The following is a 22,753-nucleotide window of genomic DNA, read 5'->3' on the forward strand; positions in this document are numbered from 1 at the left end:
GGAAGAAGTACCCCATGTACAGTTTGAGTAGGACCTGCCCACATGTGTGCATGCACAAGAGTGACAGTATCACCGGCCTGCCATTCAAGTGGTCAGAGAGCACAAACCTGGAAGGAAGATGGGACAAATATGGAATGTCCAGGACCTGCTAGTGGTGGTGACAGTGCAGCATGGGATGGCTCTGTTTGACAGTAAGTTTGCATCAAATGCGAGAATAATTATGACATCCTAGGGCCCGATAAAAGAAACAAAAATGTGGTGGTGAAGTTCATACCGCTGTAAGAACTTCCTGAATCTGTCACATGTGTAGGTAACGCTATGGAAATTGGCAGCAAGGATTTTTTGAATTTGGCACATGGTCATACCCACCAGCAGACCTCCAACTTCTGAGATGGCAATGAGGGACAACCAGGGCTCAAGTCCTGCGGGAACGCGTGGGAACGGAGTTCCTGCACTTTTTCACAGCAGGAACTCCGTTCCCTTTGCAGACTAGAGCAGCTGAGAGCAGCCGAGCCGCCCGAGCCAATCCTTTACTAAGCGGCGATGCCCAGCTCGAGTCACTATCAGGGGCAGGTAAACCTTAGTAATCTTTTATGTTACTGTCCGCTTCCTGTATATGGATTCATCAGGTAGTGTGCGGTATTCCGTCACTTCCTCAATGCGCAATGTCCTCTGGGAAGCTTTTGTCATTGTTCCCAGGAGACATTGCAGAGGTCTGCCTGCGAGTTATCGCGGGATTAGAAAGAACTTGCGGTTTAGTAATTATGCGGTGGGGGAGTGGATCTTGGGTGGGAGTTCCCACACTTTTCCCCGGACTTGACCCCTGGGGACAGCTATTAGCAAAGTATGTAGGATATACCCCTGTCACCCCCCCCCCCCCCCCCCCCCAAAGGAGAATTGTAACAAAAATTGATTGGTTAAATCCACAAGTGAGTACACCCCTCACATTTTTGTACATATTTTATTATATCTTTTCATGTGACAACATTGAAGAAATTACAGTTTGCTACAATGTAAAGTAGTGAGTGTACAGCTTGTATAACAGTGTAAATTTGCTGTCCCCTCAAAATAAATCAACACACAGCCATTAATGTCTAAACTGCTGCCAACAAAAGTGAGTACACCCCTAAGTGAAAATGTACAAATTGGGCCCAATTAGCCATTTCCCCTCCCCGGTGTCATGTACAATGACTCATTAGTGTTAAAAGGTCTCAGGTGTGAATGAGGAGCAGGTGTGTTAAATATGGTGTTATCGCCCTCACTCTCTCATACTGGTCACTGGAAGTTTTAACATGGCACCTCATGGCATAGAACTCTCTGAGGATCTGAAAAAAAAGAATTGTTGCTCTACATAAAGATGAAGATTGCCAAAACCCTGAAACTGAGCTGCAGCACGATGGTCAAGACTATTTCAGTGGTTTAACAGGACAGGTTCCACTCAGAACAGGCCTTGCCATGGTCGACCAAAGAAGTTGAGTGCACGTGCTCAGCATCATATCAGAGAATTGTCTTTGAGAAATAGGACCATATGAGTGCTGCCAGCCATTGCTGCCGAGGTTGAAGGGGTGGGGGGTCAGCCTGTCAGTGCTCAGACCATACGCCGCACACTGCATCAAATTTGTCTGCATGGCTGTCGTCCCAGAAGGAAGCCTCTTCTAAAGATGATGCACAAGAAAGCCTGCACACAGTTTGCTGAAGACAAGCTGACTAAGGACATGGATTACAGGAACCATGTCCTGTGGTCTGATGAGACCAAGATAAGCTTATTTGGTTCAGATGCAGTGGCGGTTCGTCCAAAGAGGGCGCTGGAGCGCCGTCCCCCCTTGGCCCTCACCGCCACTGAGTCTAATAACATAGATTAATGCATTGCACAAATCTATGTTATTGTCGCCGCTGCCGCTGTTCTATTCAGATGGCCGGACATGAGGCGCCGACCATCTGAATAACGGCAGCTGGTTGGCTGTACGGAAGTGCCTATCAGAGCCAGCGGCTTTCCGAGTACAGCCCTCGGGTCCCCGGAAGCTTATCCTCGGAACGCACGGGGGGTGCGTTCCTTGGATAAGACTGACAGGCGTCTCAGCCAATCAGGTTGGCCGGTTCTGGCTACCGGTAACCTGATTGGCTGAAGCGTCATCGAGGGCGGGAGAAGACATCGAGGGTCGAGGACGTGGATGGCTGACTCCAGTAAAAGGTAAGTCCCGGGCGGGGGGGAAAGGGGCATTTTACAGGGCACAGCGGCGACGAAGGGCATAGTGACATCAATGGGCACAGTGGCGACAATAGGCACAGTGGGGACAATTGGCACAGTGGCATGAATGGGCACAGTGGCGACAATTAAAGGGCACAGTGACATCAATGGGCACAGTGGGGACAATGGGCACAGTGGGGACAATTGCACAGCGGCATGAATGGGCACAGTAGCGACAATTAAAGGGCACAGTGACATCAATGGGCACAGTGGCAACAATTAAAGGGCACAGTGGTGACAATTGGCACAGTGGCGACAATTGATGGCACAGTGGCTGTGTTTGATGGCATGGCAAAGTGGCTGCGTTTGATGGCATGGCACAGTGGTGACATTTGATGGCACAGTGGCTGCGTTTGATGGCATGGCACAGTGGCTGCGTTTAATGGCATGGCACAGTGGTGGGAATTGATGGCACAGTGGCTGCGTTTGATGGCATGGCATAGTGACTGCATTTGATGGCATGGAACAGTGGTGACAATTCATGGCACAGTGGCTGCGTTTGATGGCATGGCATAGTGACTGCATTTGATGGCATGGCACAGTGGTGCGAATTGATGGCACAGTGGCTGCGTTTGATGGCATGGAACAGTGGTGACAATTGATGACACAGTACTCACTTTTGTTGCCAGCGGTTTAGACATTAATGGCTGTGTGTTGAGTTATTTTGAGGGGACAGCAAATTTACACTGTTATACAAGCTGTACACTCACTACTTTACATTGCAGCAAAGTGTAATTTCTTCAGTGTTGTCACATGAAAAGATATGATAAAATATTTTAAAAAATATGAGGGGTGTACTCACTTTTGTGAGATACTGTATATACAACTATCTACAGTAGATCAGACTAGGGTTGCACCGATACTGATACTAGTAGATACAGAGTACTTGTACTTGTGCAAATGCTCTGATGCTTAATCCAATATCTGTTGTACCGGGTCTGGCGTCCTCAGCATAGCTAGAGGGGGGGGGGAGGCATACTCACAACAGATGATTGGTGCAGCCATGGGGGCCGTTACAAGCACCAATCTCTCTGTATAGCATTCAATAAAGCAGCTGAAAGCCGCTTCTGCTCCTCTCCCTCCCACGGCTCTCAGCTGAGATTGGTGCTTGTAACTGCCCCCACCTCCTCACCAATTACCCCCGACTGTCCTCTGTGTCCTCCTCTTACTCCCGGTGTCCTCCTCCGGGGCTTCCTCTGGCTCCCCAGGTCTTATGCATGCCCCTCCAGCTCCCTGGGTCATTATTCCCCCCCTCCCCCGTCCCAGATCTGTCAGGATAGAGAGCAGAGAAAGGAGCCGGTAAAAAATAAAATAAAAATAAAAAACTACTGACAGTCCACACCTCATCAGTGCCCATCAGTGCTGCATATTAGTGCCACTGTCACATAACATTAAAACAAAGTATCGGTAATCGGTATTGGCGAGTACTTGAAAATAAATATCTGTACTTGTACTCTGTCTTAAAGCGGAGGTCCACCCTAAAAAAAAAAAAAAAAATACATAGACACTTAAAATAAGGTGACCAGATTTTTTTCAATGAAATCGGGGACATATTTTTCCTTTACTAGTAATGGCAACAATCAGCACTCTCTGCCTATCGCCGCCCGCCTCACAGCCTCTCAAGTCTTATGCCGCGTACACACCATCACTTTATGTGATGAAAAAAAACGACACTTTCTGTGAAGTAAAAAATGACGTTTTTGAAACTTCAATTTTCAAAGACGAAGTTGCCTACACACCATCGTTTTTTCTCACAATGTTCTTGCAAAGTGAGGTTACGTTCCACCACGTTTTACCAGCTTCTGGGCATGCGTGGATGAAAAAAACGTCTTAGAAAACGACGTTTTTTTGCTACACACGGTCAATTTCTGTGAAGTAAAAAGTGCACTTTTGAAAAACGACACATAAAATTGAAGCATGCTTCAATTTTTTTTGGTCGTTTTTTACAAGACATAAACGACGTTTTCCCCACACACAGTCAATTAAAGTGACGTTTTTAAAAACGTAATTTTTTTTTCATCACATAAAGAATGATGGAGTGTACGCGGCATTACTCTTCGGGCCCCGGCTACTACTGGATGGGGAGCGGAGGAAGATCACTCCGCCAGGGAAGGCAAGGAGATAGGCAGGTGGCTGGCCAGGATTTGAGCCAAGGCAGAAGAACATGCGAGCGAAGCTGAATGGGCATGCACCCGAAACTGAAGAAATATTCCTTTCACTCCGACCAGCACATGATCATCAGAAAGGGGCACAGATAATGGGGAAAATACAATTACCCTATGCTAGTGGGAGCGGCGGAGCGGGGGTGTTTAATTCAATTTTTTTTATTTTAATTCTCTACTGATTGTCTTTGAAATTGCCCCTGCCCCCTATTAAATTCAATCTGGGGACAAAACCACGGACAGACTTGGTCCGGGGACAGTGTCCTCAATCAGGGGACTGTCCCCTGAAGCTGGGGATGTCTGGTCACCCTAACTTAAAATGCATTTGAAAACATATATATTTTTTGACTTACCAGAAATGGCTGTTGCTAGGCAGATCGTCCTAATCTGCCACTTCCTATTCCACGGTAGTCTTCATTCTTCTCCTCACGTTGTCTTCTGGGAAATTTGGGTGTGCTGTCTTCTGGGACCTGTGTGTGTCCCGGAAGACAGCCGACCATTCAAAAAACGCTGCGCGACTCGCGCATGCGCAGTAGGAAACGGGCAGTGAAGCCGCAAGTCTCCACTCCCTGTTACCCCTTAGTGCGGATGGCGGCGCCGGCACACAATACGATGGACGGATCGGCTTGGGGGACGACATCGCGGGGCGCCCTGACAGGTAAGTGTACTTATTAAAAGTCAGCAGCTACAGTGTTTACGGCTGGAACACCGCTTGGTGTGGTATTGGTGCAACCCTAGATCAGACCAAAATGAGGGACAAATGAGTAGGAAAGGGACAGAGGGACTTTGTTCTGAATGAGTGGCAGTCCCTCAAAATCAGGGACAGTTGGGAGCTATGTGCCAGCTATTTATCCGAGTAGCATACTGAATTCCCAGACCATGTTTCTGCTAGGAAAGGTTTGCTTTGTTTATTTGCCAACTACGGTATGCTTTTAAATGGCTGATAGCCTGTAATTTCCTGAATGCACACAAGATGGCGCTATGAACTTAGGATGTACACACTTTCTGATAGTACTGGTGGTGAGCAGTCCGACCTGCCTGGGTGTTTACAAGTCGTCGCAGCGCTTCCGGCTTCGCCATTTTATAGTCTCCCGTGGTCTACAAAAAAATGGACGACACAGAGCAACTGTGATGGCTTCTCTCTCGTAAACGGGCTCTAGTGTTCATAGGCTGGTTCTGAGAGCGGAAGTTTGTGTTGTTCAGCTGGCTGGAGGAGACGAAGAGATGTCGGAGTACAGCTTGGCTCAGAAGGGGCCTTTGAAGCTAAAAGGGGCTGGGGAGCTGAGTGTAGGCAAGAAGTAAGTATACGGCTGAGAGTAGGGACACCTAGAGGACGGTTTCATGTATGTGTATAATCTCTGTATTAGTAATGATCGGTAGTCTCTGTACAGGATTTTCTTTGTGTTGTGTGTGAGCTTGTTGAAAAAATGTGTGGTATGTATCTGTGTACCTACCTGTGTCGTATCTTACTGGGTATAAACAACTATATATATATATATATATATAATATATATATTTATATATATATATATATATATATATATATATATATATATATATATATTCTCTGCTTCCCTCTTGATCCTGCCAGTAGAGTTGCTAGTTTCCACTTCCTGTAAATCTGATCTTATACAATCTCCTTTAGATTGACCCTTATGACAGAGTGTTCTTTAATGTACATATGCGTGATTTTTATTGTGCTGCGAAAGATAGTTCTTGGTCCCTGCTAATGAATGCTGCTCAGTGAGACCAGCTCCCAATCACGTGACTCATGTGACAGTCGCAGTGGTCATGTGATCTTTCCCTCTCCCTGGTGTTCAGAAACTTTTTTTTTTTTAAAGGAATCACTGTTTTGGGTTGGGAAATGGTTAAAAAGAAACTTCCCTTTTTTAACCACTTCAATACCAGGCATTTTCACCCCCTTCCTGCCAATTTCCAGCTTTCCGCGCTGTAACATTTTGAATGACAATTGCGCAGTCATGCAACACTATACCCAAATTACATTTTTTTTATACACACACACACACACACACCTCAAAATTCCACTCGCATTTTGAGGGCTGGCGAGTGTAGGCTGCTTGGGGGGGGGGGGGGGGCGAGAACCGCCATTAGCCTGGATGGTAAGGGAGCCGTTCTAGGGGAAGAGAGAGGAGAGCCGGAGCCACTGCCTGGTTGATTACAGTGCTGGGGAACATAACAGCTTTCATTTCAATAGCTGTGTGTTCCCCTCCGCGCGCCGTCATATACAGCCCCTCCCCTTTGTCCGGGGAACTTTGATAGACAGATCACCCATCCCAGGATTGGATGGGTGATCTGTTATCAAAGTTCCCCGGATGGGGTGGGAGGGGCTGTATATGACGGCGCACGGCAGGGAACACAGCTATTGAAATGAAAGCTGTTATGTTCCCCAGCGCTGTAATCAACCAGGCAGTGGCTCCGGCTCCCCTCTCTCTTCACCTGCACAAGTAGGCTGCACGGGGGACACAGTTGGCACTGGGGGGGTCACAGTGTGCACTGGGGTGGTGGTCACAGGCTGAACTGGGGGGGACACAGGCTGAACTGGGAGGAACACAGTCTGCACTGGGGGGGGGGGGGTCGTCCGGGTTTTAAAGACCGCCTGCAGGGTGTGTGCCCAGGTGCACACAGCTCATATAACAGTGGTTCTCAACCTTTCTAGTGCCGTGACCCCTTGATAAAATTTCCCAAGTTGTAGGGACCCCTAACAGTAAAAAAATTCGTAGCGTGGGTTGTCAACACCTAAGGCAAAACAAGTAATTTGCCCCTCTAACCCTTATTTGTGAAGTATTAAAACCCCTTATGGCACATTTTAGTATGTACCACTATTTGTTCTCCTTTCTTTCCCTTTTATCTCTCTAATCCTAATTTCTTCTTCTTTTTTTTTTTTTTTTTCCCCATCCCTCAATCTAGCCGTCTTTCTTGCGCTCTCTCTCTCTCTCAATCTTTCTCTCCCTTTTTATATGTTCCCCATCTTTTCCTTTCCACGTATTCTCTATATTTATTCCTTTCCCTACTCCTTGGGGGTGGGAGAGTTGGGATGAGTGGCCTTGGGGGTGGGAGAGTTGGGATGAGTGGCCTTGGGGGTGGGAGAGTTGGGATGAGTGGCAGTGCAGGTGGGAGAGTTGGGATGAGTGGCCTTGGGGGTGGGAGAGTTGGGATGAGTGGCAGTGCAGGTGGGAGAGTTCTGATCAGTCAACATAGGTGCTCTTGATCAAGGTCATTTGCTGATCTGAGAAACTTTTAATGGGAACTATAATCACAGGTAGTGTTACTCACTATGTCTCCCACTTCACATTCCTCACTAGTCTGCTGGCCTAAAGTCTCTGCCCCCCCCCCCAGCCATGTTGTAAACTGAATGGGCGGCTGCAAAGAGGCCGAGTAGGCAGCTGTGGGCTCTAGGGACAGCCCTGCTGGGTGGCTGCAAAAGAGTTGCGGGCTTCAGGAACAGCTGAGGATTTGGTGACCCCTGGAAAATCATCATTTGACCCCCAGGTTGAGAACCACTGTCATATAATGAAGGGCTGGGGAGAGCAGAAGTGAGAGGAAGGTGGAGTTGGAGCAGTGGCTGCTGGTGTCGCTGTGTGCGGACAGACGCTGTGGGAGTTGAAGGGCTTCAAAGCCGTGTTCACCCAAGACTGGGGGTCTGAAGGAGCTGCTGGTTTATGGGACCTATGGCAGCAGTGCTGTCGAAGAGTAGCCAGTTGGACTAGTATTTTCAGTTATTTCTGATCATCGTCCCCCTACGTGGGATTCCTGAGTGGAATTTTGTTTTTCTCATTTAATAAACGTGGGCTACCAGGCCCTTAACGATACATGCCTGTTTGGTGTCGACTCACTACACAAAAACGCATCTACCACGAGAGCTAACAATTGTGTGTGTGTGTGTGTGTGTGTGTGTGTGTATAATTTTTTTTTTTCACCTGTGGTTTTTATTTTTTGCACTATAAACAAAAATGTGTGACAAGTTTGGGGGGGGAAAAAAAACAATATTTTTTACTATAATAAATATTCCAATTAAAAAAATAAAAAATTTCCTTGGTTTAGGCTGATATGTATTCTTCTAAATATTTTTGGTAAAAAAAATCACAATAAGCGTATATTGATTGCTTTGTGCAAAAGTTATAGCGTCTACAAAATAGGTGATAGATTTCAGTGATTGGATAAAAACGGACCACTGCTGCATTATTTTTATTTTTTTATTTTGTGAGTCAGTGCTTGAATGTGTGCCGGAATATCACAGTCCTGCTATAAGTCGATGATCACTGCCATTACTTTAAAAAAAATTCAATTCACACGCCAACCCACACACACACACCAACCATAATTTGTAGGAAAGCTTGAGCAAGCCAATCAATATGCGCTGGGGATTTTTTTTCTTTTTACAAAAACTATGTAGCAGAATACATATTGGCCTAAATTTATGAAGAAATTAGATTTTTTTTTTAAAACATTTATTGTATAGGTTCTATAGCTGAAAGTAAAAAAGATTTCTCTTTTTCATCCATGGATGGACACAGCTCCTTAAATCCGGACTTGTGGGTTATGTTCCTGTTCTATAGGAGAGGACTTCCTATAGCACAGGAACACAAGTCAAGATTTAAGAAGCTGTGTCTGTCCATGGATGACAGAGGAAAGGATTTTACAGCGAGTACAAAAAATCCTATTTTTTTTTTTAAATTGTTGAGCTTCTTTTTTTGTTTATGGGGCAAAAAAATAAACGCAGAGATGATCAAATACCACCAAAAAGCTTTATTTGTTGGGGGGGGAAGTCCATAAATTTCATTTATGTACAACGTTGCATGACCGGGCAAAAGTAACGCAGTGACTTATCCCCAAAAAAATACCTGGTCATTAAGGGGGGGGGGGGGGGGATTTGGGACTTTCAGAGGTCAAGTGTTTTGCACAGAGTATCCCAGATCCTTCTCTTATTGGGTCTCCCACTAGCACTCCTGGATCCTCATCTGTGTGCCACCATAGGAAGCTATTCCCTATCGTGGCACACCTTTGGCCTCAATCCAAAGCCACACTGTCCATTGGCACTGCCCCCATGCCGTAATCACAGAATTTGATTGACAGAGACAGGAGCCAATGGCTCCTGCTGCTAGCAATTTGCCTTGTGAGGGGAGACTGAGCCGCTGCACTAGGGCAGTGTTTCTCAACTCCGGTCCCCAAGGCGCACCGAGTCATGTTTTCAGGCTTCCTATTATTTTACACAGGTGGTTTGTAGTAATTACCACAGCTGTTTCTTCTGAGGGAAATCCTGAAAACATGACCTGTTGGGACTCCTTGAGGACTGGAGTTGAGAAACGCTGTTCTTCAGCACAGAGCTGGATCGGGAGTGGGCTCGTGTAAGTATAGGGGAAAGCTGCACAAAGAAGGTGGGGGTTTTTTTTTTTTTTTTACCTTAATGCAGTAAGAAAATCTTCTACCGTTTCCAACCACTTTAAGGTGGGTTCTGCTGACTGCTTCTTTAAGACTTGGACGCTGACTAAAAGTTGTAGATTCTATTCTACCTAGTCTTCGCTACATGTTTTATAGTGCTGCATCACAGTTTATTTAAATGATTTTGTTACTTATAATCTACATTTTTATTTTTTAGAAAGAAAAAGAAAAACCAAGACAAAAACAAACTCGTACAACAAATGATGACTAGCAAGAAAAATGAGGAGGAAAAAAAGAAGCCGGCTTTAGATAAAAGAACACCAGCTCAGATTGCTTTTGAAAAAATGCAGGAAAAAAGAGTAGGAGTTGAATTTTTTTTTTCTTCTTTAATTCTTAAAGTGTTGTTCTGTTTTGACAGGCTTTGGGCTTTTCAGTGAGCAAAATTCTATTTGCTTTCGGATGCATTTTGTTTGCATTTGGCCTTACACTCATATTTAGGACATAACATGCTCCAGCGCATGTCCTACTTGCCACCTGATCCTCCCCCTGTGTGGGGGGATCCTTTCCCTGCACCCACTGTCACATTTTAAAGATTGGTGTGTACAGCCATACCATTCATTCACTAGAGTCTGTGGATGAGAAACCTACAAGTCCCGTCTTCTATTGTGTCAGACAGCTTGTATTTCTCAATGAACTGCGAATGTGCCGATGAGCGCCCTTGTAGTTCAATTACAAACCCTGCAGCTTTCAAACTGATTAGCCCATTTAGAGGCATGGGCTGAAGGCTGTGTGTCTTGTCTGCAGGTGGCTGACATTGCACCAACTTTCCACTGATCATGGATGTAATGCTTTGTAGACTCCTGTGGGAAAATAAATAAATGCCCTTTTTTGTTTTTTACACAAATATGTGCATTCATTTAAAAAAAAATCCACAAAAAGTGAACTTTAAAGCATAAGTTCACCTTTGGGAACATGTTGCATGTTCCACCCATTTTATAGGTTAGAACATGTAACATGTAGCCACTGCCTTCTCTCCCTGTGACAGCAGTATGTGGAGAAGTGCCTTGAAAAAGTATTCATACCTCCTTGAAATTTTCCGCATTTTGTCATGTTGCAAATCAAAACTTAAATGTATTTTATGTGATAGACCACAAGTGCAAACACACTCTATATAAAATAAGTGACAGTCCAAAATAAATGATCAAGTGATGGTGCTCCAAAAATTCAATGCATAAATTGAACCAAAGTGAGAAGAAGCCGTCACCAACTGAAAGGAGGCTTACCGGAGAGATTAAACCCTGAGGAACATACGTTCAAGAGGGTCAATCTAGCGTGATATAGGCGCATGGATTGATCAATGCTGCAGCTCATAAAACGACCTCCAAATGGTGTAGCCAAAGGTGAATGGTTTGATGTATTTGGCTACACCATTTGGAGATTTGGAGGTCGTTTTATGAGCTGCAGCATTGATTGATCCATGCGCCTATATCACGCTAGATTGACCCTCTCGAACGTATGTTCCTCAGGGTTCAATCTCTCCGGTAAGCCTCCTTTCAGTTGGTGACGGCTTCTTCTCACTTTGGTTCAATTTATACATTGAATTTTTTGGAGCACCATCACTTGATCACTAATTTTATATAGACTTTGTTTGCACTTTTAATCTACACATGTATCCACAGATCTACAACGTATATTGTATACTATTCATGTAGTATATTCATCCATTATCTAGCGCTACATTTTTGTTCGCATTGTCTATTCATCCACTTGTCTTTGGTTTTGTAGCTGCTCATCTTTGATAGACAGCACTGAATATTTTGCTTTTTGTTTCCATTATGACCAGCACATAATTGTGAGGTGGAAGGAAAATTGATAAATGGTTTTTAATTTTTTTTTTTACAAATATGTGTAAAGTGCACGTATAGAGTCATAGCGAGTCAATGTAGAACCACCTTTCACTGCAATTACAGCTGCAAGTCTTTACCAGCTTTGCACACCTAGAGTGACATTTTTGCCCATTTTTCTTTACAAAATAGATCAAGCTCTGTCAGATCGGATGGAGAGCATCTGTGAACCAAGTCTTGCCACAGATTCTCAAATACATTTTATGTCTGGACTTTGCCTGGGCCATTCTAACACATAAATGGTGTGTTTTTTTTTTTTTTTTTTGCAGACTGTAATGAAATATATATATATTCATTTCAGCTTCCCATAATTTCCGACTTCCTTCCCTGTTCCTGCTGAAGGAAAGCATCCCCTCAACATGATGCTACCACCACCACCATGTTTCACGGTGGGGATGGTGTGTGCAGGGTGATTTGCAGTGTTAGGTTTCCACCACACATACTTTTTGGCCTATAAGCTAAACGCTAACATTTTGATCTCATCTGACCAGAGTACCTTCTTCCACATGTTTACTGTGTCCCTCACATGGCTTCTCGCAAACTGTGCAAATGGAACTTCTTATGGCTTTCTTCTTCCCACTCTTAAAGACCAGGTTTGTGGAGTGCACAACTAATAATTGGTACTCCACAAACAGTCTGTCAGTTTAGGTGGATGGCCATGTCTTGGTAGCTTTGCAGTTGTGCCATATTCTTTCAATTTTTCAGATGATGGATTGAACAGTGCTTCCTGAGATGTTCAAAGCTTGGGTATTTTTTTTTATTTTTTTTATATAATCTAATCCCTACTTTAAACTTCTCCACAACTTTATCCGTGACCTGTCTGGTGTGTTCCTTGGTTTTAATGATGCTGCTTGTTCACTAAGGTTATCTAACAAACCTGAGGGCTTCACAGAACTGCTGTATTTATACTGAGATTGAATTACACAGAGGTAGACTCTATTTACTAATTAGGTAATTACTAAAAGGGAGAGAAGGGGGGGGGGGAGAGAGCAAGAAAGACAATTAGAGAGAGGGATGTGGGAAAAACCAAGGAATTAGGATAGAGAGAGATGAAAGGAGAACCAAGAGAAAGTGTGGTACACCCTAAAATGTACTATAAGGGGTTTTAATACTGTACGAGTGGAAGGCACTCAGGGAGCGCTAAATGTCCGTGGGTTAGAGGAGCAAATTACTTGTCTTGCCTTGGGTGCTTTCAACCCACGCTATGAAAATAATTTTACTGTTGGCGGTCCCCACAACTTGTGAAATTTTATCAAGGGGTCACGGCACTAGAAAGTTGAGAACCACTGCTCTAGATTTTAGCTGGAGGGGTATCGGATTAAAGGGGGCTGAATACAAATGCACACCACACTTTTCAAATATTTTGAAACCACTTTGTGCTGGTCTATCACATAAAATCCGAATAAAATACATTTGTTTTTGGTTGTAACATGCCAAAATTTGTAAAATTTTAATGGGTATGAATACTTTTTCAAGGCACTGTAGCTGTCACTTTTTAAAAATGTTGTGGCCATACAGGGCTGTGCCATTCATGCTCAGTGTTCTGTGAATGAGCTACAAGTCCAAGCATCCGTTTCGGCTGTCGGCTTGTACCACGGCGCTGTTGAGTCTTCCTTGAACTTATCCTTTTAAAGACTGGTTTTATTTTAGTTTAACCCTTTACGAATAGGGCTACTTAAAGCCATATAGCTATAACCATGGTACCAAAGAGCTATCGTTTTCACATGACCTAAAACTTGACTTTCTTTTCTGCAGCAAATGGAAAGAATTTTGAAGAAAGCTACAAAAACACACAAACAAAGAGTTGAGGTGGGTAAAAAGTAATTTGATCTGTAAAATGTATGTGTAGGCTGACATGTTTGGTGCTTCAATACACATCCTGTTTTAAGGCATTTTTGGGACATCTTAAGGCTTCATTTCCACTGGCGTTTTTACAGCCACTGTTGTTAGGCTTTTTTACAGCTTAAAAACGCCTGTCCATGTTTGTTTTGTAAAAAAAAAAAAAAAATTTTTTTGTGAGCTGCAGCTTTAAAAATGCCGCGGTCGCGTTTTTGAGCGTTTTCGCACGTTTTTGAGCGTTTTTTAACGTCTGGCGTTTTTACAGCTCTACTCTGGAGCTTCAGAACGCCCTGGTCCTGCGTTTTTTTTACAGCTCAAAAACGCCTATGCCATTTGCAGCTCAAAAACGTCTATGTGGGCATGATGCCATAGAATAACATGGACAGGCGTTTTTAAGCTGTAAAAAACGCTCAGAAAAGTGGCTGTAAAAACACCAGTGAAAATGAAGCCTAAATCGGTCACTGCTACAATCCTTTTTTTTAAATGTAGAAGCATGGGTCATATATAATGTAAACATGGCAGTACTTGGACATCCAAGAAGTTTTGAGTGGCTGGTTGAATTTTTGATAGGAATTCCCAGATGTGTGCGTGTAAAACTCTGTCAAATGCAAGTAATGCAAAAGAGTGGTTCCTTCTTTCCAGAGTCCTCCTAAGCAGCGACCTGGCTCTTTGGAGGGTTTTTGTAAATGTTGGCTGCCTTGCTGGGTACCTCCCAGTTACTGTACTGCTGTTTTTATGAACAATTTCTGAAACTATACATCACTGGCATCCCCTTTTTAGATGTACTTCCTCCTCTCTGGGGGCTATATAATCTGCTGATCAGTTGTTTGATTACACTATAACGGCATGTTATCAGGCAGAATGCTGGGAATGTGTCCCCTCTTCATCTATTCTCTCCCCCCCAGCCCTAATGATTACACCCACACATGAAGAGTAAACGTGATTGATAGGGGATGCTATAAGAGGTGGGTCAACTACAGTAGGGATCAGGAGGAGAGGGGAGGATGATTGAAATTTAGCCAAGGTAATTGCTGCAGGTTAAAATGGTTATATTGTAGAGATGCAAGTTTGCACGGAATAAGAGTGATTGTTCTCAATACAGAACAGGAGTGTGTGTGTGTGTTGCGAGAGGTGTCAGTCAAGACTGGAGTCGAGTTTTACACTTTTTTTTTTTTTTTTTTTCTTTTAGGACTTTAATCGTCACCTGGACACACTGACGGAGCATTATGACATCCCGAAAGTTAGCTGGACAAAATAAGATTGTTTTTATTTTATTATGTAACTTCTATATTGTATTTACTTTTTACCATTTGCATCCATGTAAATAAAATAAATTGTGAACATTTTGTGGGATTGAATTTTGTATTCTTTCACCTTTGTTGTGATGGGAATATATCTGCTCAAAGCTGCCAAACCTAGCAACAGGAATTAAGCTTTTTGACACTTGATTTTAGCCATGTGAATGGCACCTAAAGTAATTGTAAAGTCTTGTGTGTGTGTGTGTGTGTGTGTGTGTATATATGTGTATGTATATATATATATATATATATATATATTACACAGTGAGGAAAATAAGTATTTGAACACCCTGCTATTTTGCAAGTTCTCCCACTTGGAAATCATGGAGGGGTCTGAAATTGTCATCGTAGGTGCATGTCCACTGTGAGAGACATAATCAAAAATGGGTTTAGGTCTGGATACTGGCTAGGCCACGCCAGAACCTTGATATGCTTCTTACAGAGCTACTCCTTGGTTATCCTGGCTGTGTGCTTCGGGTCATTGTCATGTTGGAAGACCCAGCCTCGACCCATCTTCAAAGCTCTAACTGAGGGAAGGAGGTTGTTGCCCAAAATCTCGCAATACATGGCCCCGGTCATCCTCTCCTTAATACAGTGCAGTCGCCCTGTCCCATGTGCAGAAAAACACCCCCAAAGCATGATGCTACCACCCCCATGCTTCACAGTAGGGATGGTGTTCTTGGGATGGTACTCATCATTCTTCTTCCTCCAAACACGGTTAGTGGAATTATGACCAAAAAGTTCTATTTTGGTCTCATCTGACCACATGACTTTCTCCCATGACTCCTCTGGATCATCCAAATGGTCATTGGCAAACTTAAGACGGGCCTTGACATGTGCTGGTTTAAGCAGGGAAACCTTCCGTGCCATGCATGATTTCAAACCATGACGTCTTAGTGTATTACCAACAGTAACCTTGGAAACGGTGGTCCCAGCTCTTTTCAGGTCATTGACCAGCTCCTCCCGTGTAGTCCTGGGCTGATTTCTCACCTTTCTTAGGATCATTGAGACCCCACGAGGTGAGATTTTGCATGGAGCCCCAGTCCGAGGGAGATTGACAGTCATGTTTAGCTTCTTCCATTTTCTAATGATTGCTCCAGCAGTGGACCTTTTTTCACCAAGCTGCTTGGCAATTTCCCCGTAGTCCTTTCCAGCCTTGTGGAGGTGTACAATTTTGTCTCTAGTGTCTTTGGACAGCTCTTTGGTCTTGGCCATGTTAGTAGTTGGATTCTTACTGATTGTATGGGGTGGACAGGTGTCTTTATGCAGCTAATGACCTCAAACAGGTGCATCTAATTTAGGATAATAAATGGAGTGGAGGTGGACATTTTAAAGGCAGACTAACAGGTCTTTGAGGGTCAGAATTCTAGCTGATAGACAGGTGTTCAAATACTTATTTGCAGCTGTATCATACAAATAAATAGTTAAAAAATCATAAATTGTGATTTCTGGAATTTTTTTTTTTTTTTTGATTATGTCTCTCACAGTGGACATGCACCTACGATGACAATTTCAGACCCCTCCATGATTTCCAAGTGGGAGAACTTGCAAAATAGCAGGGTGTTCAAATACTTATTTTCCTCACTGTGTATGTGTGTGTGTATATATATGTGTGTGTATATGTGTGTGTGTGTATATATATATATATATATATATATATATATATATATATATATATATATATATAGCAGAGTATCTAAGTATCACCGCCTGGGCGGTGACAGCGGTGAATTCTTACCTGTTTATTTGTTCATTTTAACAGTTTATTGTACGGGCATTAACCTCTGGTCTTTACCTCACTTAGCCAGGCTCCAACACAGACAATATTACACTATTACTGGTTTGTTTATTTGTCTTGCATGTATCCTGGCTGAGAGTTTTTTCCTTTAACAATACCTGGAGGATCAGATGGTGTACTTGCAAAGTCATGTCCTTTGCTGTGGTAAGCCTGCACCCCATTAGGGGGAGTAAACCACGTATAGGGGTGTCATTCTTTGAGGTGTATGGTGCAATTACACCTTCCTTCGATCACCTCTCACATCATCCGTGATCACTGGGATATCATCTTTTTTCTCTGAGCTGGGCATTCACCAACTCACTAGCGCTGTTTTATCTTCTGAACTACTGTTCACGTGATACTTGGATACTCTGCTTTATTCTTTAAATGGTGCACTCCGTTTAATTTAAATAGCTGCTTTCTAAAGATAAATACCATTAGCACTCAGTGGTATTTTCTTCAATCTCTTTGGTATTTTTTATTCACTCTTTGCACTGTCACTTTAATTAAAGGTGTTATAATGTTATCGGGCGCCGGTAGTGCAATATTAGGCCTATCTATTGCACTCTTTTTTTTTTTTTTTTTTATATATATATATCTAAAAAAAATCTATACTTGCCTTCTCTGTGCAGTTGGTTTTGCAGGAAACCGCTTAGATGCTCCTCTTTGCTGCTCCTGGCCCCTCCCTCCCGTGACGTGCCCTCACAGCAAGCAGCTTGCAATGGGGGAACCTGAGCTGAGTCACAGCTCTGTCTGTCCATTCATACACGGAACCCGGACCAGCCCCCTCTCTCTCCTTTTTTTAAATTCTTTATTTTGTTAACAGCAATCCTAACAACATTATGCACTAATACACAGTCACATGTCAATATTTCAAATTACAGTTTACATCCACTTCTCTGATTATTACATTCTTTACACCTATCCTCTTTACCACTGGTTATCCCTTAATTCTGAACAGCTCAACTATCACTCTATATTATTAGCACAAAAACATTTTACCTCAGGTCCGACTGAGCCCCCCCATTCTCAGCCACACCCTTCTTATCCTATGCTGTTTAAATATAAGTAAAAACAAAAGCAGAGAGAAAAGAAGAGAAAAAAAAAGAAAAAAAAACAACAAGCAAAGAAAAAAGAACCAAAAAAAAATTAAATAAAAATAATAAATAAAAAAAAAAAACACACAACCTACCCCCTCCCCCTGAGGTCCGGTCCCCCCCCTTGCACCCCCTTATGGATTCTGTTTCTTATATTCCTCATATGGTGACCATACTTCCTGATATTTCCCTTCCTGTTCTTTTAATATCATAGTCAGGTTTTCCATTTGTTGAATCTCCGTTATTCTCCCTATCCATTGCATTTTTGTTGGAGCTACTGTACTTTTCCAAAGACTCGGAATGCATGCTTTTGCTGCCGTAAGTAAATGTCTCACCAAAGAATTTTTGTATTTTTCATTGGATAACGGGATGTCATGCAAAAGGAACACTGACGGTTTTTCTACAAGAGCCACATCTGTAATTTTTTTTACTGTTTCAGCCACCATCTTCCAAAAGTCTCGCACTCCAGAACACTCCCAAAAAATATGTAAAATGGTACCTTCTGCATTTTGACACCGCCAGCATTGATTAGACACTTGAGGAAACATCTTATTCAATACTGCCGGAGTTCTATACCACCTGGTTAAGATCTTGTACCCTCCCTCCTGATATTTAGTTGCCATCGAGGCTTTATGGGTAAATAGCAGTATTTTCTTTTTCTGTAGCTCCGAAAAAGTCATTCCTAGGTCCCTCTCCCATACTTTTAAAGTCATTAGATTTTTATTGGAAAAATTTTTCAAGTGGCATATTACAAGGCTCGAGGCCCATAGCTGATGCAACAGCAACAAGCAGTAAATATATTTATCATTCTTTTATTAATTCTTCAGATGAGAATCTAATTGTGGAAGCCTTGAGGAAGTAAGCGAGTTTCAAGCATCACTTTGCCACAAACAGTGTATAACATAAGAAATAAAAAGAACAAGAAAATAAAACAAATAAAGAAGAAGATAGCTATTACTCATCCATCAAAGTCATCTCTAAGCGGGTTTTCAGGTAGTACTGTAAAGCTTGTACCAGTCGAACCATAATTGCCAGGTAGGGCGTGTAGTCAGTAGGGAGTTTTGTGACGAGGCTAACAATGCTTCATAAGTGACGTGAGAGTGCGTGGTAGTAATTACCTCTTGTATTGGTGGGGGATGTGCTCGTTTCCAATGGCGTGCAATTACTAGTCGTGCACTTAAAAGAATATGTACGGCTATAATTCTTTTGGAAGGGGGGAGCATCTCCGCTCCCAGTGAGAGCAGTGCGAGGCCCGGCTCTATTGCTATATTCAGTCCTGTAACGACTGATATCAGATTAAACACTTCGGACCAATAATTGCACAGTATAGGACAGGACCAAAGGATATGGTACAGATTCCCCTGTTCTCCACACTCCCTCCAACAGCAGGCCGAGGTCTGTGGTGCGAATTTAGCAATCTTAGCCGGAGTCATATACCATCGTAGTAGAATTTTGTGAGTAAGTTCCCACAGGTTTACACACTTGGTTGTCGAGTATGTCACATTGATAGCCTTACGCCACTGGTCAGAGGTAAACTCCCTCCCCAGTTCCTTTTCCCAGAGTGACAGTGTGGGGTTTTTGTTGAATACGTTTTTATTGTTAAGTATTAGGTAGAACAGTGAAATACCCCTAGTCTTTGTCGTAGGGCTGGTGTAATACAAAGTCACCTGCCATGGTAGTGAAATGTCCCTGATCTGGCTACATTGCATTAAATGCCTAACCTGCAGATATATAAATGCTTCCTGGTTGGAAATGTCAAACTCAATTTGGAGGGCTCGGAAGGTTTTCAGGGCTGGACCCACCATTAAGTCTCCCACCTCTTTTATGCCCTTCTCCATCCACCCGCCTAGGTTAGTGTTTTCAATTATACTAGACAAGCATTGTATTGGTATGGGGATCTTAGAACAGGTATGATTATCCTGGAGGCTCATTGAGGTGAGAATCTCCCACCCCCCCAGTGATGCTAGGATCGTAGGAGAGAGGTCCCCCCTATGACCCCTAAAAGCATGGGATAACAGAAGGAAGTGAAACAGATTGTGGCCTGGCACCTGGCTCTCCTCCAATTCCACCCACCGTTGTCTACAGGAAGATGGGAACCAGGCTTTAAGTTGGGACAGCAGGGTGGCCGTGTAGTAATCTTTTAGTACCACTACTCCCGCGCCTCCCATACGCCTGGTCTTGAGTAATTTGGAGAATGCACAGCGTGCCCTCCTTCCCTTCCATAAATATCTATTTAACATCGATTGTGCAGTCGCAAAGAAAGAGTTTGGCACTGGTATAGGGAGGACCCTAAATAGATATATCATCTGTGGCAAGAGCACCATTTTGAAGGCCGCTAACCTGCCCGACCAGGATAATTCAGTTTTTGCCAAATCACGAAGTTTGGCCTCTAGCTTGGTAAGGAATGGGGAGTAGTTCGCCCCGACCAGGCCAGCAGTAGAGGATGTGAGGGTGATTCCAAGATAGTTGATCCCTGTGTCATCCCAGGCGTATGGGTAGGAGTTGGCCAGTTTTTTTCGCAGCGTGTCGTTTATATTCAAACCTAATATGTAAGATTTACTTTCGTTGACCTTGTAGAAGGACAGTTGGCCAAAGAGTTGCAGGGATTTGTGCACCGAAGCCAGGGACCGTTCCACGTCAGTTAGCATTAAAATCACGTCATCCGCAAATAGACTGATAGTATGCTTGGACTTAGGGGACCCAAATCCTGAGATTTGAGGATGGCTTCGAATGTGACACGCCAAGGGCTCCATCACCAGATTAAAAATTAAAGGTGATAGTGGGCTACCCTGGCGTGTGCCATTCGTGATAGGAAAAGGAGTAGATAACACGCCCGACGTAAATACTTGAGCCGTTGGGCAAGTATACAGCGCCATTATAGCCGAAAAAATCGAACCCTCAAAACCGAAAGCCGATAACACTTTAGCCAGATAGCCCCAGTGCACCCGATCGAACGCCTTCTCTGCATCCAAACCTAGGAGCAGAGAAGGCGTTCGTGTCCTATTGGCGTGGTGTATTATATTAATCAGGCGTCTAGTGGCGTCCGAGGTCTGGCGTCCCTTCGTAAATCCGGTTTGATCCGCATGCACGAGGCCAGGGAGCACTGTGTTTAATCTAAGGGCAATCAATTTGGCATAGAGCTTCAAGTCCAAATTCAGTAGCGAGATAGGTCTAAAGTTTTTCGGTTCTGACGGGTCCTTCCCCGGCTTGGGCAGCGTAATGATCAAAGCCTTTAGCATTTCTGCAGGGAAAGAAGCCGAGGCAACAGCACCATTAAATAGATCGACCAGATAAGGTGATAGGATTTGCTTAAACGATTTGTAGTACTCTCCTACAAACCCGTCAGGGCCCGGGGATTTATTAGAGGGTAGTGAGTCTATTGCTGTATGAATTTCTGAAATAGTAAACGGAGTATTCAATTCTTCTAGCTGTTTCGGGGTTAGCTGAGGTAGTGACAATTTAGACAGAAATTCCGTAATCGCAGCTGGATCAGGTTGGAAAGTACCAGGGTCTTTCTCTAAATTATAAAGGGAAGCATAGTAACTGCTGAAAGCGTCCGCAATATCTTTAGGATGGTATTTTTTAAGTTTAGTAGTTGGGTGGAGTATATAAGGGATTCTAGTTTTATACCTGTGCCCTCGGAGACGATGCGCCAGTAGCTTACCCGCCTTGTCTCCGCTGGCATAGAACTGAGATTTTAATCTTCTGGAGGATTTTTCGAAACCCTCCAGGAGACAAGCCCTGAGATCACATCTTAGCTTGGTCAATTTCCCTGATAGGAGATGGGTAGGGGCCAACTTGTTTTGCCTTTCAAGGGCTTCAATTTCCCTGGTCAGATCTAGGACCTTTTGTTGCCTCCGCTTCTTTACACCCGCCCCTATCTTGATAAACATGCCTCTCATATACGCCTTATGGGCGTTCCACACTGTAAAACCATCAGACACAGAATTCACATTAAGTTCAAAAAATTCCTTTAGATATGATTCCAGATCTGTCCTTGGTTTCGTCAATTGCAACAATGATGCATTAGCTCTCCATATTGGAGATGCCCCAACTGATAGAGCGTCAGACAGCGTTAGGGATATGGAAGCGTGGTCTGACCAGGTTATAGTATTTATACTTGTGTCGGTAGACCTATGTAGGGTACCAAAGTCCACTAGAAAAAGATCTATCCTGGAGTAGGATCCGTGTGAGGTCGAGAAAAAGGTGAAGTCCTTCTCCTCTGCGTGCTGGCAGCGCCACACATCATACATGTTATGCTGGAGAATAAATTGTTGAAGTGAGGGGCCTCTATTGGGGAGCCCTGAGGTCGTGTCCATTGATCTTTCAGGAGCGAGATTAAAGTCACCACAACAAATCAGAGCACCTTGTCTGACGTGCTCAATTTTTTTCATCAACTTATTCAGAAAACGTGTTTGATGGGAATTCGGTGTGTACACATTCACTAACGTGTAAGTAACAGAGTTAATGTCGCAGACTAGAATCAAATACCTGCCGTTAGCATCTTTCACCTCTTTATGCAGCTGAAATGATACTGTATCTCTGATAGCTGTAAGAACTCCCCTCGTTTTGGAATTGGCACTGGCCGTAAAAATGTAAGGAAAGTTCTTATGAGAGCAATTGGGTTGCGCCGAGGCGCAAAAATGTGTCTCCTGTGCACATAAAACGTCACTTTTGTGTTGTAGTGCTTCCGCCCAAAGTGACCTACGTTTAGCAGGGTGGTTTAAACCCCTGGTATTGACAGATAAACATGTTACCCCCATAGTGCCGGAGCAGAGCCAGTGATATAGGAGGCTCCATCAGGGAGCATAGCATAGTCATCAGAGGTAGATTTAGTTCCTAGTGTAGGTGGGCTGTAGAAGATGTGGGGGGACAAAGCCAGCGCAGCTGGAGTACTCACGAAACCTGGCAGGGCATCATGGGTTGCGAGGGTCCCGTATACCGTCGATGTGGCGCTTCGGTCCTCAGCTGTTGGCAGGCACTGATTAGATGAGTGGAGCTTCGGCACAGAGGATCTCAAAGTGTCTT

The 22,753-nt window shown here is 43.7% G+C and overlaps 1 protein-coding gene across 1 annotated transcript; it reads left to right on the forward strand.

Annotated features, from left to right (window-relative positions):
* Positions 1-5,513: 5,513 nt before the first annotated feature.
* Positions 5,514-14,890, forward strand: LOC120913270 (protein FAM32A-like). Its single transcript, XM_040323109.1, has 4 exons — positions 5,514-5,708; positions 10,028-10,169; positions 13,470-13,523; positions 14,743-14,890. The coding sequence occupies exons 1-4, from the start codon at positions 5,635-5,637 to the stop codon at positions 14,809-14,811; spliced, it is 339 nt and encodes a 112-aa protein (XP_040179043.1). The 5' UTR covers positions 5,514-5,634; the 3' UTR covers positions 14,812-14,890.
* The last annotated feature ends 7,863 nt before the right edge of the window (positions 14,891-22,753 follow it).

Source organism: Rana temporaria, chromosome 1 (assembly GCF_905171775.1).
Source record: "Rana temporaria chromosome 1, aRanTem1.1, whole genome shotgun sequence".
NCBI classification, from domain to species: Eukaryota; Metazoa; Chordata; class Amphibia; order Anura; family Ranidae; genus Rana; species Rana temporaria.